Genomic DNA, 23,266 nt, shown 5'->3' on the forward strand with positions numbered 1-23,266 from the left:
TGTTCTGCCGTTTCCTCCTAGATACCGAGAAAAACCGTTTATGACCAACTGAACCACATCCTGGTGGCTGACAACCAACTTCCTGACAGCATCATCCTCATCAATACGTCCGAATGGCAGGGCCAGGTAGGTGACACACACACACACACACACACACACACACACATATATATATATGCATGCTGCCACCACAGGAGGTCTTTCCTATCAGACTTTTTAATTCCTCCCCCTTCAGCTGCAGGGAATCTCAAAATCTTAAACCTTAAAAAATAAAAAAAATAAAAAAATACTCACCCACTTGTTGTAAATTGTAATAATTTATTTGTATATATATTCATAACTGTGGAACTGAGCTTCATGTGCAATAATTTTTCATACTCTTGTGCACTCCTTATCTTTCACTTGTTACTTAAGACCTTAATACACTTTATAGTCTTCACTTGTTACTTAAGACACTTTATAGTTTATTTGTATTTTTTATTTCTTATCCCCCCCTTTTTTTTCATTTGTTTTAAATTTTTTTTTACTGTTTATACATTTTTCTACTATTTTTTATTATTGTTATGTTTTTCTTGCAACTCTGGCACAACAATTCCTTCGGGATAAATAAAGTTATTCTTATTCTTATAAGAGTTCTTTGCTAACAGGTGAACCGACAGCTTTAAAATGATATAGAGTGACTTCACCTGTATTTAGGCCGCAGCTACTCGTTTCGAAAAAGAAAAAAGAAATTGTTTTTTAAATGCTCAAAAGCATTTCTGTGCATCTTTTTCATGCTGGGTGTGTGCGTGCAAAAAAAAAAATTACAATGATAAAAAAATTAGGAAGCAGAACTAGAGGTTGCAGAGATGAAGATGCTGAGGTTCTCTGTGGGAGCGACCAGGATGGAGAGGATCAGGAATGAGTCCATCAGAATGGCCCAAACAGTTTAATTCGTCCACTGTGACGGTGCAAGTAGAAGGAAACTACCGTAATAAACCTATATAAAAGTCCATAAATTATCTTCTCCTGCTCCCAGTATCTCTCCGACTTGCTCCAAAACCACAACCTCCCGGTGGTCTGCACCTGCACCACGGCAGACATTCAGGCCGCCTTCAACACCATCGTCTCTCGGATACAGAGATTGTGAGTCGCCGCCGTTTTCGACGACGCGTTTTTCACCTTCGGCGCTTATTTTTATGTTTTTTTTTTTTTTCCCCGCCGCAGTTGCAACTGTAACTCGCAGACTCCCGTTCCCATCAAGATCGCGGTGGCCGGCGCGCAGCACTACCTCAGCGCCGTCCTCAGGCTTTTCGTGGATCACCTGTCCCACAAGACACCGGACTGGCTGGGATACATGAGGTTTCTCATCATTCCTCTGGGTCGGTTTGCTATTAAAAATGTGCTATCACTCTTGCCGGTGAATTCATTTAATCGATATTGCGATTTATTTGCTCTTCATGTTTGTATTTTCCAGCAAAGAAACGAAATTTCACTTTGAATATATGCTCGATAAACAGCAACACTGAACAGAAATGACAACGGAATGATTGAAATACAGTGTTGAAGTCAAACAGAGTGCTAAGGATGCAGTATCTGCGTTGAGAATGCTAATAGGGAAGTACAGAGAAGGCCAGAGGGAGCTGCTTTGTGTTTTTGTAGACCTAGAAAAAGCATATGACAGGGTGCCAAGAGAGGAGCTCTGGTATTGTATGAGAATTATGTTAGACTGGTGCAGGACATGTATGCTCGCTGTGAGACGGTGGTGCAGTGTGCTGTAGGGGTACCAGAAGTTCAAGGTGGAGGTGGGACTCCATCAGGGATCAGCTCTGAGACCCCTCTGGTTTGCAGTGGTGATGGAGAGGCTAACAGACGAGGTTATCAGGAATCTCCATGGACCATGATGTTTGCAGAAGACATTGTGACCTGTAGTGAGAGCAGAGAACTGGTGGAGGTATGTGGTGGAAGGAAAGGAGAAGAATGAAAGAAAGTTAGTTGTGGAAAGACCAAATATATGTGTGTGAATGAGAGGAACTTGGGTGGAACGGTGAGGCTACAGGGAGTGGAGATCAAGAAGCTGGAGGATTTCAGGTACTTGGGGTCAACAGTCCAGAGCAACGGAGAGTGTGGAAAAGAGGTGAAGAGACGAGTCCAGGCAGGTTGGAATGGGTGGATAAAAGTGTCAGGGGTACCAAGAGATAGAAGACTTTCAGCCAGAATAAAAGGAAAGGTGGACAAGACAGTGGTGAGACCAGCGATGATGTTTGGACTAGAAACTGTTCCAATGACCAAAAGACAGCAGGCAGAACTAGAGGTTGCAGAGATGAAGATGTTGAGGTTCTCTTTGGGAGTGACCAGGATGGAGAGGATCAGGAATGAGTCTATCAGAGGAACGGCACATGTTAGATGTTTTGGAGAGAAGGTCAGAGAAGCCAGACTGAGATGGTTGGGTCATGGACAGAGGAGGGATAGTGAATATATTGGTAGACGGATGCTGGAATTGGAGCTGCCAGGCAAGAGGTCTGGAGGAAGACCAAAGAGAAGATTTATGGACGTAGTGAGAGAAGATATGAAGGTAGTTGGTGTGAGAGAGGAGGATCCAGAGAATAGGGTTAGATGGAGAAGGTTGTCGTGGTGACCTCTGAAGGGAAAAGGCCAAAGGAGAAGTGTTGAAGTCAAACAACGAGAAGCTCCTGAACGCGCCCTCTTGTCTCGCTCCATGTTGTGAATTTGAACTTCTCGCTCCCTCTGATGCCTGCAGGCGCTCATCCCGTCTCCAAATATCTGGGCACCATCGACTACCGCTACAACAGCTTGTTCCAGGACTCGGCCTGGAGGGACCTGTTCCACAAACCCGAGGCTCCTGTGGTCGGTGGGTTGCAGAAACCTGCAGGGTTTCAGCTGTAGGACAAGCAAAAAAGAAATAAAATGAACCAAAAAAAAAATTTAAATTTAAGGGTAGCTTGAAGGTCGCGACCTGAACCTCGGATGACGGTTTTCTCCTGGGTGTTTTTGAACGCGCCATTTAACCCTTTAATATCCTTATTTCCAAAACAGAGCTGAAAAAGTGCAGCGGTCCCTTAAGATGTGAATTTAACTTGTTCCTCAAGTGGGTTCGTGTGTTAATTTTTTCATATCTTAAATGAATTTTCCCCCATTTGAAATAAAATAAGATAATTTGTTTCCCAAAACTCACAAGATAAGGATGTTGATATTGGAAAAACCCTGAAAAGAAGGATATTAATATACATTGGTGTTTAATTTCCATAGAAAGCATCTTCTTCTGGGGTTCACCACTTGCTTTCTTAGGGTTCATGATAATTAATTAAAAAAAAATACACAAAATAAGCACAAAAATATAAAAGGGATAGGAACCTTCAGTGATAAATTTAATTTGTTCTAGAATTGGGTTTGTATTTTTGTTTGTTTGTTTTTTTTCCGTAATTTAAATGAATTCCCCGTTTTAAAATAACAGAAAACATATTAATTCAATCCCAAAACTCACAAAATAAGGATATTAATATAGAAAAACCCTGAATTAATACACACATTCACCACATTCATGTTTAATTTATTTTTTCTGGGTTCACCACTTGCTTTCTCAGGGTTCATGATAATTAATAAAAAAATACACAAAATAGGCAGATGGAGATGAATTTAATGTGTTCCAGAATTGGGTTTGTATGATTGTTTGTTTTTTTCCGTAATTTAAATGAATTCCCCGTTTTAAAATAACAGAAATTCATTCCCAAAACTCACAAAATAAGGATATTAATATAGAAAAACCCTGAATTAATACACACATTCACCACATTCATGTTTAATTTCTTTTTTCCGGGTTCACCACTTGCTTTCTCAGGGTTCATGATAATTAGTAAAAAATAAACACACAAAATGAGCACAAAGATATAAAAGAGATAGAAAAACCACAGCGTATCTGCTGGACCAATTTTTTGGTAATTTCCGTATTTTGATTTTCGCGCTTCGTATTTATGATTTTTTTTTCTGTATTTCAAGGATAAAATTAGCTCCACTCGCACTTCGTATCTTTAAAAAATGTTATATATTCACGGGGCCACCGTTTATAATCCCAACATCAGAACATCCTCGTTCTCCAAGAACGTGTTTTTTCTTTTTCTTGTTTTGTTTTTCATTCATTCAGCAAACGCTCATGATATCAAACTAAATGGACCTGATTTTTTTTTTTTTCTGAATTCATCAGATTTAGTTTAATTTGGTCCGTTTATCTGATTCTGTTTTTTTTTTTTTTTTTTTTTTTTTCATTCATTCAGCAAATGCTCATGATATCAAACTAAATGGACCTGATTTTTTTTTTCTGAATTCATCAGATATAGTTTAATTTGGTCCGTTTATCTGATTCTCTGTTTTTTTTTTTTTTTTTTTTTTTTTTTCATTCATTCAGTAAACACACATGATATCAAACTAAATGGACCTAATTTTTTCTTTTTCTGAATTCTTCTGATTTAGTTCAATTTGGTCTGTTTGTCTGATTCTCTCTCTGTTTTTTCTATTTTTGTTCTTCATTCATTCAGCAAACACTCATGATATCAAACTAAATGAAGCTGATTTTATTTTCCTTTTCCTGAATTCATCAGATTTAGTTTATTTTGGTCCGTTCATCTGATTCTCTCTCTGTTTTTTTTTGTTTGTTTTTTTTTCATTCATTCAGCAAACGCTCATGATATTAAACTAAATGGACCTGATTTTATTTTCCTTTTTCTGAATTCATCAGATTTAGTTTCATTTGGTCCGTTCATCTGATTCTCTCTGTTTTTTTTTTTGTTTGTTTTTTTTCATTCATTCAGTAAACACACATGATATCAAACTAAATGGACCTGATTTTTTTTTTTTCTGAATTCTTCAGATTTAGTTCAATTTGGTCTGTTCGTCTGATTCTCTCTGTTTTTTCTATTTTTGTTCTTCATTCATTCAGCAAATGCTCATGATATCAAACTAAATGGACCTGATTTTTTTTTTTTTTTTCTGAATTCATCAAATTTCGTTTAATTTGGTCCGTTCATCTGATTCTCTCTCTGTTTTTTTTTTTATTTTTGTTTGTTTTTTTTCATTCATTCAGTAAACACACATGATATCAAACTAAATGGACCTGATTTTTTTCTTTTTCTGAATTCATCAGATTTAGTTTCATTTAGTCTGTTCATCTGATTCTCTCTGCTAACAGTCCTTGTTTCTTTTTGCAGCCACGGAAACCCTGGATGTGGTTTCCAGGGTAACGCAGTACATGGTCGGAGCGAACGGGGCTCATCAGCTCCCCGTCGCCGAGGCGATGCTCACGTACAAGCAGAAGAGGTACCGTTCTTTTTCTGTTTTTTCCAGCCTTTTTCTTTTGACGTCGTTTGTGTTTCATTTCGGAAAAGGTTTCCTCTAACACGCGCTTCTAATGCAGAGCCGCTGACAGAGTTTCAAAAGGGGAATGGAAACCTTTGCAATAATTTCCTTCAAAATAACCAGACTGGTTCGATTTGTTCAAAGGATTTTTATGTCTCAGGTTTATTTTATTTATTTCTATTTTTTTTTTCACTTTTTATGTCGACCACATCAGTGAGATTGTGGCTTCTTTTATGGGATTAAGATAAAATAAACTTTATTGATCCCCATGGGGGAAATTCCTTTGTCACAGTAGCGTAACTGTAATGAAAAAAAAAAAAAAAAAGGAAAATAAATTATTTTAATGATAATGAATGCAGAAATCCAGAAAAGACCAGAGCAGAATATCGACGAGGAAAGAGATCATTTTTGTAAAGAAGACCCGTTGCTAAATTGAAATATTAAAATGGATTTTTGTTTCAAAAAATCCCCCCAAAATAGAAAAATGATCAGTTAAGCTCCACAGGATGTTCACGGTTTTCAGTCCCCTTTTGAAAAATAATAAAAATAGAGAGTATGTTAGTCTGTGTATCTGACGTTTAAACATCTTCCCATCCGTGTGTTTTCAATAACATGCTTTTTTTTTTTTTTTTTTTATCTTTTTTTTTTTTTTTCTTGTTTTCTTTTGAAGGAAAAAGAGCTTTCATTTTGATTTTGCAGTCAGGTATTGTGCTCGATTGAGTTTGTTTCTGCCTGGTGATCCATGCGCTTCCTGTTCGCCCCGTCCCGCTTCCACCAGCACCACCTGCCCGATCCTGGGACTTTAACAGCTGCTTGCAACCTTTTTCGCCCAAAACTGCCGTCTAACGGCGAAATTTTACAAAACTGATTCAAACAGCGTGGGGTTTTTCAACCCGCACACACACACACACACACACACACACACACACACTGTACAACTTCTTCATCCATCCTTATTCTCTGGATGATGCTGTTGCACACATGCATATTATCATTATTTTTCATGTTTCACTTTCAAACAATAATTTCTAATTGTGTGATTTTAAAAAAAAGAATAAATCTGTTATCTTAGCTTGTTTGGAAACATTATCAAGCTTTAAATATAAAAGCACTTTTCAACCAATCGCATATTTCCTCTTTGAGTGATCAATTATCACTTTGTTGTGCAAAAAATGTCATGTTTTTTTTTTTATATGCAAACAGAAAAAGTCCATAACAAATCGTTTATATTGGAAAAAGTTTGAATTGTCAGCTCACAATAACATACATGGATTTATGATGTCATCATTTAGCACATAAAAATTCATATGTACCTGAAGGATAAAATGTATTATCTTAAAAGTAAACTATATCTTATTTCATAATTGCTTGATATTTTCTTACGAAAAAAAGAATCTGCCATGTGGAATTTGATGTAATAAAAAAGGTTAAATTATTGCATGTTATAAAGTAATTCATTACATAACTGGATATAATAAATAAGTTAAAGAAAATAAGTTAAATTAGGATGTTATAACACTATATTAGCGCTTTTATTAGTTTGCTTTTTTTCTCTCTTGAAAATCATAGATTTATCTAAATAAAGTGCAGTTGTTCCTATGAACATTTTCTGCAGATTAAAAGATTTTCCCCCCGCTGCTGCACACACACACACACACACACACACACACACACACACACACACACGCACTGTACAACTTCTTCATCCATCCTTATTCTCCAGATGATGCTGTTGCACACATGCATATTATCATTATTTTTAATGTTTCACTTTCAAATTTCTCATTGTGTGATTTAAAAAAAAAAAAAAAAAATCTGTTATCTTAGCTTGTTTGGAAACATTATCAAGCTATAAATATAAAAAATGTTTTCAACCCATCGCACATTTCCTATTTGAGTGATCGATTATCACTTTGTTGTGCAAACAATGTTATGTTTTTTTTTATTATGCAAACAGAAAAAGTCAAATGTTAAAACCATAACACATCGTTTATATTGGAAAAGTTTGAATTGTCAGCTCACAATAACATACATGGATTTATGATGTCATCATTTAGCACATAAAAATTCATATGTACCTGAAGGATAAAATTTATTATCTTAAAAGTAAACTATATCTTATTTCATAATTGCTTGATATTTTCTTAAGAAAAAAGAATCTGCCATGTGGAATTTGATGTAATAAAAAAGGTTAAATTATTGCATGTTATAAAGTAATTCATTACATAACAGGATATAAGTTAAATAAGTTAAATTAGGATGTTATAACTCTATATTTGCGCTTTTATCAGTTTGCTTTTTTTCTCTCTTGAAAATCAGGTTCCTGTCATAGATTTATCTAAATAAAGTGCAGTTGTTCCTATGAACATTTTCTGCAGATTAAAAGATTTTATCCCCCCGCCGCTGCACACACACACACACACACCCACACACTTACACACACACACACTTTAAACTAAGGTGTGTGTCTGTTCAAATGCAAAAAACTGAAAAAGCCAGCTGATCAAGTGACAGGAGACGAAGTACTTTCTGTCTGTTCCTTCTCTTGGAGATTTTTTATTTTTCTTCTTCTTCATTTGCTTCCACCCTGCAGTTTGTGTTCCATGATCACCGTGCGCTTCATGTCTGTTGTCATGTGTTCCCCAGATATTTTATTTAACTCTTTATTTATTCATAGAACGCCAAACCATCGTAAGTGATATTTGTTTTAATCAGCAAGAGCTTCAGATAGAAGATTTGGTTTTTTTTTCCCCTAATTTTTCAGATATTTATAATAAGAAATGAGACACCTGGTTACGATTCTGACGCGTCTGAGTAAAATATCTTACATTATTTCATTTGTGGATTCGTTCAAAAACAGCCCAAGTCGAGAAGTTTTGTGTTTGCCAGATTACGGTAAATAAAACTCGCCACTTTAACATTCAAAATGGCTGCTTCTCTGACCTGAAAGTACAACGGCAGGCTTTTTTTAACTCAGTTATTTAGAAAAATAAAGAAACGCGACGACCGGCTTTCCATTAAAACCCGAGAAGAAGCGGCCGGTCGTGAAATGAGATTGTTCATAAAACAATAAAACAGTCGCCGTTGAAATAAGCTAAAGTAAAGCGGGAGTTGAGGGTCAGGAATATGTTCAATAAAACCGTGAAGAAAAGCGATTGATTTTCATGGAAGAGCTGAAATGGGCAGAGCCTCCCTGACACGCTCCGATTCCATCGGTAAAGTCCCAAAATTGATTTTAAAGCTCCAAGGCCACCGGGAAGAGAGATGGGAAGTCGACCGGAACCTGTTGCGTAACGCCGCCGCGAATCGCCTCCTGCCTCTGCAAAACAAGAACTTCAAGAATGAATTATTTTCTCAAAAATCGGCTGCCGAGAGCACGAGGTTCGGCTAGAAGTTGGGCGACGTGTCACAAGTGATTATTTAGCCAAATTATTTATCCAGTTTATGACTGCGGAAATGCAAAAACAAGTAAGAGTGTCGTCTGCATAGCGACGAACTTGAATTTTTTTTTTTTTTAAGATTTTTTTTATATTAATATATATATATCAATATTAATATATATATATTATTAATATTTATATATTAAATATATTAAATTTAAGGAAAATTTCGTTTATTAGCGATGAAGTTCAGGTTTCCGTCGTGTTTCAAAGTATTTATCTTTTTTTTTTATATGAAGCCTTATCAAATATCTTTGTTTCTCTAACAAGCGGCGCATGTTTGGATGAAAAAAAAAATCAATTTTTTAAAAGTAAAAACAAATCTTTTTAGGTATTTATACAGGACGGTCTCAGAAAATTAGAATATTGTGATAAAGTTCTTTCTCGTCTGTAAAAAACAAAAACAAAAATGTCAGACATTCTGGATTCATTACAAGTGAACTGAAATATTGAGAGATGAGATGAGATGAGAACAACTTTATCTATCCCAAAGGAAATTGTTGTGCCAGAGTTTCAAGCAAAAACATAACAATAATAGATAATAGTAGGAAGGAGGGAGAATAAGAAATACAATAAAATATAAATTGTCAAGGTTAAGGCTATCTAGTGTTTTAAGGTCTTGCAAGCCTTTTATTATTTCAATATTGCTGATTATGGCTTACATCTTAAGAAAACTCAAAAATCCAATGTCAAAATATTAGAATATCATGAAAAAGTATTTTTTGTTTTTTTAATTGCATTACAGAAGATATAGAACTTTATCACAATCTTCTAATTTTCTGAGACAGTCCTGGAAATGAAACATCAGTAACTTTTATTTTGAAAATGTAAATAGGAATATATTCTTATCAATCATGTGTTAGGACGTGACAGCATTACCATTTTTATACATAAACATTATGTAATGCTGTAATGCTATATCTAGCAGTATTGCTATAGCAGTATAGCATTAATGCTATAAGTAATGCTAACAATATGTTCAATATGTTCAATTTTATGAAGCTTTTATTTTTGTGGAATCAAAAAACAAATAGAACATTTTTGAAAGAAATTATTCAGACTTTCAGGTGAAATGTATATATTATATGAAAATAAGTCTTCACTTTTCATTGGAGAACCTTTAACCTGTTATTTATTAGTTATTAAATAGTATTATTGGAACCTGCTGGAGAGGAAATGGACTGTCATAACACAGCATTAAAAATAGGAGAAAATAAAAAAAAAAAAATAGTGAGAGAATTCACCTATAAATGTACAAAATACCGTGGAAAGATTCGTGAAACATTTTCTGAAAATTGACAAAAATGTTGTAAGATTATAAAATATAAGAAGCCCTGATCATAAAAAAAAAAAAACATTTTAAGGATAGCAGCAATGCTATAAGTAACGCTAACAATATGAATACTTTTTAACAGTGAACTTTTTACCCTTCATCAGCTCCAAGTCTTAATGTCCTCAATCATCAACGATGATTAAAACCGAAAAGTTGGATAGATATTTGCGTCTCGTGAGGACAAAAAGACAAAACGTCACGACTCCCTGTAGCGCCACCATCTGGGGAAAGTATCCCTTTTGTTTTGATTTTTGATTTTTGGACACCTTATCGCTTAAAAACAAAACCATTCAAGAAAATTCTCAGGCGTTGGACCTTTTGGTCGATCTTACAGACGTCCGGCCGCTCGGAAAAACCTTTTCCCGTGAGGAAGCGGTGGTGTTGGAAGGCAAAACCGGATTCTCTCCTGTCTTTTTTTTTCCTCTCTCTTTCTCCCCTTCATCCCTTCTTCGGTGTGCAGTCTGTCCGTCTCTTCCCTCGGGAGGCGTTGGCAGGTTTCCTCAAGGCAAGAGCAACAACCTCTCGCATCGTCCGACGCCGTCGGGGAACGCAGAGCGACCGTGGAACCGCGTCATGGTTATTTTTGCTGGCGGAAGCCGGAAAAATAGCTCATGTCGTAGCCGTGTAGATCTAGCAGCGTTATCAATATACGTATGGATTATCGTCGAACTCCGTTGTCACGGCTGTATTGTACTTTTATCCATCTTCGCGTTGTTATTTTGGAGAATTTGCGGAAAAAGAAAAGCTAAGAGATAGTAGTTTTAGATATTGTCGAGGTGTTAGCCTTAAATTCATGATAAAATGAGCATTTGTTTGCAAGAAATTGCATATTCAGTGACCGGTTACCAAAAAAATGTGACGATTATGTTGAAATTTCTCGGGAATCGATGCAAAGAACCAAAAAAAAAAGACGTTTCTTTGCGAATCGGTGAGAAATTTCCAAAACCGATTAGCAAACAATTTTGGATTGAAAAAGTAAAAATCAGTTTGTAACTGATTTTAAAATACTTGTGATATTTTTCATAATACTGTGTCATTTTAACGTGAACAGAAATCAGTCGGTCGGGTCAGAAACCATCGGCTTCCGAGCACGGAATTGTCATCGTAAAGATGAATAAATTAATTTTATTCGCCAGCCAAATAGTTTATCCGCGTCAACCTTTGTAACGGAAAAGATGGCGAAAAGAAAAAAAGATTATGATTACCGTGCATTCCGGGTTACCTGGACGGAGAAATTTGCATTTGGATTTGCGATATGTCTAATATGCTATGATAAAAAAAAAAGAACAAATCCATGCAGAACCAGAGGTCGCATTAAAAGTAAGACATATTTAATTTATTAGATGTTAAAAATACCATATGGCTCTCGATGAAACATATTTAGAAAACATTTTGCTTTTACGGCTCTCCCAGTCAAAAAAGGTTCCCGACCCCTGGGTTACAGGAACGTTTGGTGGACTAGAACGTTTCTCCAGACGTCAAGGAGACACACACACACACACACACACACACACACGGTAGAATACGTGGCTTTACCCAAGGGAGGTGGTGATCCATACGAATATGGCTAAAAGTGGATCAGCTGCTGCTCCCACAGAATGCATGGAGCTGCAGAGGATCCGGGTTCAGGTTGCTGCTCTTCCTTCTCTAAATCCTCCAGAGAAAGAGAGAGAAAAATAATGAAAAGATGGATTTGCTGCCCTGTGAATGCTTCGTCCACGGATGAGCTGTCGCCCTGCATGTCTGGCCCTTCGCTTCTCCGGTGTCCCCTGGGAGCCTGCAGTGTTAGTGGCGGCATGCTGCGCTCCGTCCCAGTACATCCAGTTTCCTCCCCATGTCAAATATACTATGTACTGACTTTCACCCTCAATATTACTAACTTTCGATCAGAATTTTTTAAAGCAGGGGTTCCCCAAGCCAGGGGGAAAACCAAGAAGATATAAGTGACGTTGTTCTATTGACACCCCCCCCCCCACAAAAAAAAAAAAAAAAAAAAAAAAATCTTGGGCAATTAGAAAATAAAAAAAGGAAAAAAAAAAGTCATCAAAAATTTGCCAATTTTTTTTTTTTTTTGGGATGGGAAAATAATTATGTGCCTAAAAAAATCATAGTAATTTACAGGACTGTCTCAGAAAATTAGAATATTGTGATAAAGTTGTTTATCTTCTGTTATGCAATTAAAAAAACAAAAATTACCTTCATGATATTGTAATATTTTGAGATAGGATTTTTGAGTTTTCTCAAGATGTAAGCCATAATCAGCAATATTAAAATAATAAAAGGCTTGCAGTATTTCATTTGATTTGTAATTAATCCAGAATGTATGATATTTTTGTTTTTGTAATTACATTACAAAAGATAAAGCACTTTATCACAATATTCTTATTTTTTGAGACAGTCCTGTATTTAATTTAAGTTCAATTTTATAAAGCTTTTATTTTTCTGGAATCAAAAAACAAATGGAACATTTTTGAAAAAAATAATTCAGACTTTCAGGTGAAAATATATATATTATATGAAAATAAGTCTTCACTTTTCATTGGAGAACTTTTAACCTGTTATTTAGTAGTTATTATTAGATAGTAATAATTGAAACCTGCTGGACTGTCATATGCTGTCACACAGCATTAAAAATTGGAGAAAATAAAAATAAAAATAGTGAGAGAATTCACCCATAAATGTACAAAATACCGTGGAAAGATTCATGAAACATTTTCTGAAAATTGACAAAAATGTTGCAAGATTATAAACTATAAGAAGCCCTGTTTTCCTTTAACTGTCTGATCATAAAAAAAAAAAAAAAAAAAAAAAACATTTTAAGGATTCGGCACCTCTATGATGTCGTGATGAACCTGAAGCTTTTGGAAACCCCTGCTTTTAAAAGATTTTTACAGAATAATTTGGGCAAATTCCAGATTTTTTTCTTCGCCGCAAATTCATTTAAATCTTTCACCCGAACATTCGGATTTCCTTTTACTCTGTGCAACTTTAACCCTTATCTTTTCCGCTGCGTCCCTTCAGCCCGGACGAGGACTCGTGCCAGAAGTTCATCCCCTTCATCGGGGTAAGACGCCGCCGAAAGCTCCTCGTGGCGAGATTTAACCCGTCGTTCGATGTCGGCGTTTGCAAATCACGTCTCTTTTGTCCTTCTAGATGGTCAAGGTCGGGATTGTGGAGCAAACATCTGCGACGTCAGGCAAGTGTTTGGGAAAATGAGATATTATTAGCTTTTTTTCCAGATCAGAAGGGTGAGTGGGCGCAGCCGACCCTCATACAAGTGAAAATCCCGCGCCTTTGCGCTGATTTCGGCGTTTTTATTCCCTCAGGAGACTCGGACGACGCCGCTCCGCTGGGCTCCTCGTTGCTCTTCTCCTCCACGCCTCCTCAGGTGTCGCCGGCGCTCAAGGAGGCGTCGCCAACGCCGCCGTCCTCGCCGTCGGTCCACACCGGGTTCTCTGCTTACAGGTTACAAGCATATTTATGGATATATATTAAAGTATCGAAACGTATGTTGTGACTTGTGATATGTTAATAACAAAAAGCAAAGAAGTTGTCATTTATCAAAAACTGCTTTTACTGCTTCGGCGATGAAGACTACATTACAACTTGTTGTGCTCCGGCTGCCACGGTAACGGCGTTGCTAATACTACTGCTACTGACACTAATAATGATTTTTAGATTTTTATAACAACAACAAAAACAACAGCAATAATAATATATTATTATTATTATTATGAACAATAATTATTATAATAATATAAAAGAACATTCATTATTAGTATTATATAATACATTATTATTATAATTATTATGTAATAATATTTTTACAATGATAATAATAATGATACTGATAATGTAGTATTATTATTATTATTAACTATATTATTCTAAAACTATAAAATAACATTTATTATTAATATTATATAATATATTATCATTATTATTATTGTGTAATAATATTTTTTACAATTATAATAACAATAATTGTTATAATACAATAGTCGTAATATTATTATTATAATCATATTATAAGAACAAGAATAAGAACAACTTTATTTATACTGAAGGAAATTGTTGAAAAAAACCTTAATTAAATTGTTACTAAAACAAAAAGAAATAACTAGAATAAAAAAAAATTAAAACTAACACTTTATTATTTTTATTACTATCCATCCATCCTGCACTCAGGGCCTTCATTATTATTATTATTTTGTAATAATAATCAATATGTATTATAAACAATAATAGTTATTATTATGTAATAATAATAACAATAATTGGTATTGTTACGACAACAATATTATTATCATCATTATTGCTACAACATGATAGTGTAGTGATAATAATAATAATAATAATAATAAATGTTGTTATTATCCATCCATCCTGCACTCGGAGCCTTTATTATTATTATTGTTATTATTATTAAACATTTCTCTCATGCGAAAAAACACTGCTCTTTTAATATGAATTTCAGCTGCTCACAATTGTGTGCGTGCATGCGTGTGCGTGTGTGTGTGTGTGTGTGTGTGCAGCACTGGGAGTCAGGTGGAGCTGATGGGGCTCCAGGTCGACTACTGGGTGGCTCCGACAGAAAGGAAGAAGGACGTGGAGAAGCGGGACTCCTCCTCCAAAAACACGCTGAAGTGCAATTTCCGCTCGCTGCAGGTCAGCCGGCTGCCTCTGGGAGGCGGCGAGGCCGGCCTGCAGCCCACCATGTCCATGACCGTGGTCACCAAGGAGAAGAATAAGAAGGGTGAGCGGAGCAAAGCGCCGTTTTGGCTTGAATGTCAACAAGTCATTGGAATTATTTTTCTTTTTTGTCACTCGGTTGTCTTTTTGTTTGGTTGTTTCACGGCGGTAGAGAGAGAGAGAGGAGGATCCAGAGGATTGGGGTTAGATGGAGGAGGAGGATTGGCTGTGGAGACCCTGAAGGGAAGAATTATTGATCAGATTTGATCACAAAAATATTGATATTAAAAACACCTTAAAATGATCAGGTGTTTCCTCGCAATCAGCAAGAAATGACCGACTATATAGTGACAGAATGTCTTCAGTGTGAGTCTGTGTGTGTGTGTGTGTGTGTGTGTGTGTGGGGGGTGGATGTGTACATCATTATGTGTGTGTGTGTGTCTGTTTGTCCCTCATATGTGTGTGTACATTAGTCTGTGTGTGTGCGTGGGGGGGTCTCTGTAATTGTCTGTGTGTCTTTCTGTACGTGTGTGTTTCTTTGTGTGTCTCAGATTGTGTGTTTGTGTCTGTTTGTGTGTGTGTGTGGGGGGGGGGTGCGTGTGTACATCATTTTTTGTGTGTGTGTGTGTGCGTGTCTGTTTGTCCCTCATATGTGTGTGTACATTAGTCTGCGTGTGTGTGTGGGGGGGGGGGTCTCTATAATTGTATTTGTGTGTCTTTCTGTACGTGTGTGTTTCTTTGTGTGTCTCAGTATGTGTGTTTGTGTGTGTGTGTGTGTGTGTGTATGTCCCCCATATGCGTGTGTGCGTGTGTGTCTGTGTTTGTGAAGGTTCCAATATCTATATTAGTGTGTGTTTCCGTACTTGTGTGAGTCTTTGTGTGTGTGTGTGTGGGGTCTCTATAATTGTATTAGTGTGTCTTTCTGTACGTGTGTGTTTCTTTGTGTGTCTCAGTATGTGTGTTTGTGTCTGTGTGTGTGTGTTTGTGTGTGTGTGTGTGTGTGTGTGTGTGTGTGTGGTTGTCCCCCATTTGCGTGTGTGCGTGTGTGTCTGTGTTTGTGGAAGTTCCAATATATTTGTGTGTATGTGTGTGTGTGTGTGTGAGTCTTTGAGTGTGTGTGTGTGTGTGTGTGTGTATGTGTGTATGTGTATGTGTGTGTGTGTGAGTCTCACCGCTTCCTCCCTCCCTTCAGTCATGTTCCTGCCAAAAAAGAGCAAAGACAAGGAGGTCGAGTCTAAGAGTCAAGTGATTGAGGGCATCAGCCGCCTCATCTGCACTGCCAAGCACCAGCAGACCATGCTGAGAGGTGATTCCACACACACACACACACACACACGTATAAACAAACACCCACAGACACAAAAAACGTAAAGAGACTGAGACGCACACAGACGCAGACACATATGTATCAAACACACACACACACACACACACACACACATTCACTCCAACAGATGTTTTTCCACTCAGGTCCGTCTGCAGTTTTTTGAAACGACAGGATGCGCCGCAGACTCGGCCCACAATTGCAGGAAAACATAAAGGCTGTATTTCCACTGGAGGTCGCGAAGGCGCTTCCTATTCGGCCGCTTCTGTCCGATGACAGTCAGATCCGCCCTCGGCAGAAATACACCCGCTGTTTATGTTTACGCTTTCGACGGGGAAATAAAAAGGAAATAAACAAGCCGCTTTCGGGTGAGAGCGAGATATGAAAACCACCCATTGTTTGTGGAAAGCATCGCCAGAGATTAGCTGAAGTAGAGAGAAGCCTCTACTCTAATTTCTTTTCTTTTATAGTCGCGCTTTTGAGATGATCGATCACATGTGAAATCTGGTGAGAGCGAGAGTTTAGAGCGGGCCGGTCCAAAGTTCGGCCCGCGGGCCAAATGCGGCCCGTTTTACGAAAAACACCGGCCGCAGCATCCGGCATAGAATCAATAAAAAACGTCCGCCAGCGCTTTGGACCACAGTTTATACACTGCTCAAAAAAATAAAGGGAATGTCGAGCCGCATTTTGTAATAAAGCCGCATTTTGTAATAAACTGCCACATTTTGTAGTAAACTGCCCCAACGCATTTTGTAATAAATTTTGCCGCATTATGTAATAAGTTATTACATTTTGAGAAGATTATTACAAAATGCACTTGCAACTTTTTTATTCTCTAGGAAATGTAATAACATGGAATTTATAGAATATTCTCTGTTAATGCAACCTTTGAATAGTGAACTGATAGTAATTGCTAAGTACTGCTACTAGGCTAATACACTGATACTAATAATAGGCCTAGCTTTTACAAATACTTTTAAGTAAAATAAAATACAATGAACAAACTTATGCTTTAAAATTGTTATTACATAATGCACCATGTTATTACATTTCCTAGAAAATAAAAAAGATGCAAGTGCATTTTGTAATAATCTTCTCAATATGTAATAACTTATTACATAATGCGGCAAAATTTATTACAAAATGCGTCGGGGCAGTTTATTACAAAATGCGGCTTTATTACAAAACGAAATGAAAAAGTTATTACATTTTGGACTTTATTATAAAATGCACCGTTATTACAAAATGCGGCTCAACAGGGAACACTTAAAAACACATCCTAGATCTAAATGAATGAAATATTCTTATGAAATACTTTGCTCTTTACACAGTTGAATGTGCTGACAACAAAATCACACAAACATGATCAATGGAAATCAATCGTATCAACCCATGGAGGTCTGGATTAGGAATCACACTCAAAATTAAAGTGTAAAAACAAACTCCAGGCTGATCCAACTTTGATGTAATGTCCTTAAAACAAGTCCAAATGAATGTGTGTTGCTTCCTGAGTGGACACTATGATTTCACACAAGTGTGATTGACTTGGAGTTACATTGTGTTCTTCAAGTGTTCCCTTTATTTTTTTGAGCAGTGTATTTTACCAGAGGATGGACAGTAGACTTGTGGCCTAACTTGTCACAAAGGTCAAAGGTTATTGTGTGATCCTTTCCAGCCCATTTCAAAAATGGCGACTGGAACTTAAAAAAAAAAGGACACCGCTTCAGGACAAGTGGAAATTGGAGTATTTTCTTCACCGAAATACCCGTCTGCCCGACAAAACAAACACCAAGGAAGCAAAATAGGAAGAGTTTGTTGTGTTTTCTATATGTTGTTTCCCCCCTGCAGTGCTGATCGACGGCGTCGAGTGGAACGACGTCAAGTTTTTCCAGCTGGCGGCCCAGTGGTCGTCGCACGTCAAACACTTCCCCATCGGGATCTTCGGACACTCGAAGGGGCCGTACTAGCAGCGCCGAAAAAGACTGGACCGCAGATGGCGGCGCCCCGACCTCCTCTTCCTCTTCTGTCATCTCAATTTCAGCTCCTGCTTCTCCTCCCCGGTTTGCATCCGTCCAATTATTTAATCTATTTTTTTTTTTTTTTTTTTTTTTTTTTTTCTATTTATGTAAAAAAGGAAAAGAAAAAAAAACTTCTCCGGGCAAAGCTGCCGAGGGAATATTTCTTTACCCTGCTTTTTAAAAGATTGAAAAAAAAAAAAAAAATCCTGCTGATGTTTTTTAGAATTTTGAGATAAAAAAGTTCTAATTAAATACTAATTAGAAAGGCGTCCGATCCAGGGGTTCTCAGTGTTGGGGGTCACGACCTGGGCCTACAGGCCACATCCGCCAAACTATTTTCTTTTAATATTTTAATAAGTATATTCAATCAATATTGAATTTAGAAACTCCATATTTTTTTCCTTTTTTTTTTTCAATTTTGCACGAATGATTACATACAAAATAATGTCAGTACATTGATATAACCATTCATGATTTTAAAGTTGAAAAATGCCAAAAAAATTAAATATTTAAATTTTCATTTTGTTCAGTTAACATGATACGTAGTTGGCCCGCGCATAAAAATTAAATAAGAAATGTAGCTAAAATAATCGCCCACCCCTGGTTTTGGGGATCACGGTGCACACATGGGGTCAGGAAGTGATTCAAAGCAATAAAATAGAATTATAAAGTTTTCAAAATACCCTTTTTTCATAATCTGTTGACAAAAATAAACAGAAATGACCAAGATCATTTTTTTTTTTTTTTGTTTTGGTCAAAATCTCCTTTTAGAATTTCACAACTTTATTATTTTTGTCTCGTAAAAAAAAAAAAAAAAAAAACAAAAACAAAAAAACACAAATCTCGCAGATCAATTAAAAAATGTTAAAGATTTGAAAAAGATTTTTGAGACATTCAAAACAACATAGAAAGAACCACAAAGTACCAGGAAATCTAGTAAAATTAAAAAGTTTTTATCACAACACGAGCTACAAATTAGCTCGAAAATTGTAAAAAAAAAATTTTAAAAATGAGGAAATAATTTAGGTGCACGTTTCCAATTTTAGCGGCCGGATGCTGTGATTTTGCGTGAAGCTCAGAGGATTTTGATTTTGAAAGTGCAGAGCTGGAAAGCTTGAGAACCCCCGGTCGAAGCCTTCACACCTTCCCGCGCTCCAGATTCCACCGGCCACTAACCGTAACGGAGAGTTCGTTTTATTTTTTAACCGGCGAGGAAACGGATCCTCCTCTTTGGCGACCGTTGTCGTCGATGCCGGATCGGCCGTCACCCTCGCCTTTTTCCCCGACCGCCACAAGAAGGAGAAGCACAGGGCCGCTGACCTTTGGCCTTGCACTCGACCAAGAAATGTGCAATAGTTTGAATAATATGTGACTGCAAAAAAAAAAAAAAAAAAAAGTAGAAAACTGTTTTTTGTCATAATGACTTCCTCTTCACTCTCCGCTGACTTTTTTTTTATTTTATTTTATTTTTTTTTTACTTTTCGCTGCAAAGTGAGATGTTCATATTCCAAAAATGGGAGAAAAAAAATGTTGTAAAATGAATCATAGCACAAAAAAACTATTTTTAGATAGAAGTACAAATGTTCGGGAATATGATTATTTGTTTTGTTCCCTGGTTTAAAAAAAAAAAAAAAAAAAAAAAAAAAAAAATCCTGCTCTCAGCGTGGGTGCAGCTTGAAGTAATTTTAACAATTTTTTTTTGGTTTGTTTTATCTCATTTCCAGCTTACTTAATACTCATTGTGATATTTTTGCTCCTTGAACCAAAACAAACTGCAGCCGTCATCTCGTGTTTGTTTGCTGATGTTTATGTTTTTGTTTTTTTATTTTATAGACAGGAAGCCACACCAGCATCTGCTAGGATTCCCTTTTCTTTGCCATTTTAAACAGTTAAACGGAAATACTCTTTATATCAGGCAAACAAACAGAGAAGTAAAAACATGAAAACCAAGTGCATGATTAAAGTCTGAAAAGAGAGATTAGATTAGATTTAAAGTTGGAATTCTGAGTCACAACTACGCATCTTTACATTTTATTTTCTGCAGAATTCCGAGTCGAAAGAGGAATGTTCATGGCTAAATCTTTTATTTTCCTCAGCCGTCTTCCTCCTGCACAGATATGAAGGGAAAAAAAATCAAGAAAACAGTGAGATACGACAAAGGTGTCACCATTTGTATTCCTTTTTTAAAAAATTTGATTTAACTGGCTCAGCAAATACTCATATTCCCTTCACGTCTCTTCTTGTAATCTTGTTTTTTTCAAACTGTTCGATGTGATTCCACCATATTTAGCAGCTTAAGTTGTTTTTTTTGTTTTTTTTTCTCGGTCCGTTGACTTCTGCAGCTACACACTCCTGCCATGCACTCCTTGTTTCCTTGTTGCAAATACTTCTTTTTCTTTTTCTAAAAAGGCTAATTTTGCCAAAAGAAATACCGTTGAACTGCAGCTCACTCGTTCCCTGTGTGGTATTATAGATGATTTTAAAGTAGAGGTGAATGTACTGAAAGTCCCTTAAATGTCAAGCACTTTTCAATGTTAGTCCTTTTATAGTCCATGTTGTCAAAGCTGCAGGGACGTGGATGCGCTGAACCACGTTAGCACGCCGAGTAAAAACACCCGGAGCTCCGAGGAGGAGGATTAGGGTCGTCCGTGAGGGGAAATGACGGAAAATAGAATAAATTGGTCAAAATCCCGCATTGCATCCCGCCACTGTGAGATTTAAGTCACAGTTTGGAGATAAATTAAGAATTCTCTGGAGAAAAATGTGAAATTCTGAGTAAAAAAATGTTTTTTAAAAGGAAATAGTTTTTTTTATACTGTCAAAATTCCAAGAAATAAAACTGACATTAACCTCAGAACAGAATTATGCGGAAAAAATAGAACACTTGCAAAAAAAAAGCGTGTGTGTTTAAGCTCTAGAATTATGTTTATGGTTTCTATAACATGAACCCCTGAATCTGGCTTTTCCTGGTAATCAAAGTTTTCTGCTCGATTTTTTATTTTTATTTTCGATTTTATTTTCTATTTTATTGACGGTGTCCCTTTGAAAAATCTTTTCCAAAGAAGAGCAGGACCTTAATCCTCGTCCGTAGTGTCTCTTAGGTGTATTACTGTGTAATAAATTACATTTTCATCCGATTTGAGTTAACAGTCTGATAGTTAGCCTAAGATGTGTATGTAATGCTAATTTTGCAACAAAAAAAGTTCTCTGTAGATCCTGTTCCATGCTTAGGTCACTATCAAGCATAAAAACAACACAAAAACAAGTCGCTTAAAAACTCCTGTCAGTAGCAGTTACGTCACAACCGTCGCCAGTTTCTTGATAAGTGCCTGAATTCACTTGTTTTTGACAAATCAGTGTGAAGAGGCCGTCTCTGCTACCATGGTGCTGATTCTGGTGGGACGACGACAAAATGTCTCAAACACGGCGCTTCGATTGTTGCATGATTTAAAACACGCGTGCAGTCAAACCTGGTCAGTGAACACATCGGGAGGGACGGGGAGTCGAAGGCACGACGGTCCAGACGTGTTGTGCGAACGTCTCAAAATGCAAAATGTTGTCAATGTTTTTTTTTTTTTTGGTTTGTTTTTAAATTAATATATGTATGTATGTCTCAGAACAGGCTTGTTGAAACTGAAAGTTCCCTAAAGACTACCACTGTAATCCCAAAGGCTGGGAGTAATAAAACTACTATACACACTAATGCACCGTGTTCCCTATTTGGTGTGTGTGTGTGTGTGTGGACTGTGTTTACCACGTGGAAATTCAGCGATATCAGTGGAAAATGAGAATCGTCACTATGAACCACTCTGATCGCCAAAATTTAATGTTTACCTGAATATTACAAGATCACTCATTCATTTCGGGCCTTTTTTTTTTAAATGAAATGCCTGAAAGAATAAATCATTGCGCTTCATGACTGCAAACAAACTCTTTTCTACTTTGGATTACATGACGGCATGTGATGGGGCCAAAGTATGAAAATATGAAATTTATTCATATAAGAATAAGAATAAGAACAACTTTATTTATCCCGAAGGAAATTGTTGTGCCAGAGTTACAAGTTAAACATGAAAATAATAAATAATAGTTGGAAATTGTATAATATTATATTTATGATATTATTAATATTATAATATTCACAAATTCAAATGAAATGATGACCTATTGATTGTGGTTGTCTCGTTTAAGCAAAATTTATATCTAAAGGTAGGAAAACAGCCGAATAAAAAAAAAGGCTGCAGAATCACAATAAATGAACAAATAAATCCCTCAAATCATCTCCGATTTCCTGAAAATAGTTAATTTAATTTTATTTATCTGATACAGATTACAAATGCTTCTGAAAGAAAACAACAATAACTAATCTGAGATTGAGCAAAGGAATTACCGGAAATTAAGTTGGAAATTATCTGTAAATAAAACAACTGCAAATATGACAACAAATGATCTCACAACTCAAAAAGAGAACTAAATAAAAATGAGTAACACATTTTGAGTACAACAACAACAAACAAATGTTGATTTGTATGACAGCTTGCCGGACATCAGCGTTGAAGTAGTAGAAGTAAGTATATTCAAAACAAAGAAATATATAACATTCAGAGCTCAGGTCTTGTTAAAGAAAAATTTATAGATAAAGCTAGGAAAAAAGGCCAGTAAAGAAAAGGCTATGGAAGCGCAATAAATGAACTAATAAATCCCCCAAATCATCTCCAATTTCTTGGAAAATAAGAATTTCATTTAATGTTATTTACCGGCTACTGATTACAAATGCTTCTGAAAGACTATTTTTTAAATTATATGTAAATGGAATGAAATTATCTGTAAATGAATCAACTGCAAATATGACAACAAATTATCTTACAACTCAAAAAGAGAACTAATTAAAAATGAGCAACACATTTTGAGGACAACAGCAAAAAAAAAAAAAAGAAAAAAAAAGTTGACTTGTATGGCAGCTGTCAAGACATCAGCGTTCAAGTAGTGGAAGTAAGTGTATTCAAAACAAAGTAATGTATGACATTCAGAGCTCAGGCCTTCTTTAAGAAAAATTTATATCTAAAGTTAGGAAAATAGCCCAGTAAAGAAAAGGCTATGGAAGCGCAAT

The 23,266-nt window shown here is 36.3% G+C and overlaps 1 protein-coding gene across 3 annotated transcripts in view; it reads left to right on the forward strand.

Moving 5' to 3' along the window:
• Positions 1-21,856, forward strand: part of pacs2 (phosphofurin acidic cluster sorting protein 2) — an 86,929-nt gene extending 65,073 nt beyond the window's left edge. For 2 of the 3 annotated variants that reach the window (XM_086158356.1, XM_086158365.1), the window contains exons 14-25: positions 22-126; positions 1,019-1,125; positions 1,207-1,361; positions 2,741-2,851; positions 5,202-5,310; positions 6,020-6,052; positions 13,144-13,186; positions 13,276-13,318; positions 13,449-13,587; positions 14,658-14,878; positions 16,007-16,120; positions 17,987-21,856. In XM_086158356.1, coding sequence (XP_086014482.1) covers positions 22-126; positions 1,019-1,125; positions 1,207-1,361; positions 2,741-2,851; positions 5,202-5,310; positions 6,020-6,052; positions 13,144-13,186; positions 13,276-13,318; positions 13,449-13,587; positions 14,658-14,878; positions 16,007-16,120; positions 17,987-18,105 — 1,299 coding nt within the window. In that variant the 3' untranslated portion in view covers positions 18,106-21,856. The remainder of the gene's footprint in view (positions 1-21; positions 127-1,018; positions 1,126-1,206; positions 1,362-2,740; positions 2,852-5,201; positions 5,311-6,019; positions 6,053-13,143; positions 13,187-13,275; positions 13,319-13,448; positions 13,588-14,657; positions 14,879-16,006; positions 16,121-17,986) is intronic. The other variant, XM_086158373.1, reaches the window with a different exon arrangement.
• The last annotated feature ends 1,410 nt before the right edge of the window (positions 21,857-23,266 follow it).

This window comes from Fistularia commersonii, chromosome 1 (assembly GCF_037954325.1).
Source record: "Fistularia commersonii isolate RoL2024-O1a breed Wild chromosome 1, RoL_Fcom_v1.0, whole genome shotgun sequence".
NCBI lineage: Eukaryota > Metazoa > Chordata > Actinopteri > Syngnathiformes > Fistulariidae > Fistularia > Fistularia commersonii.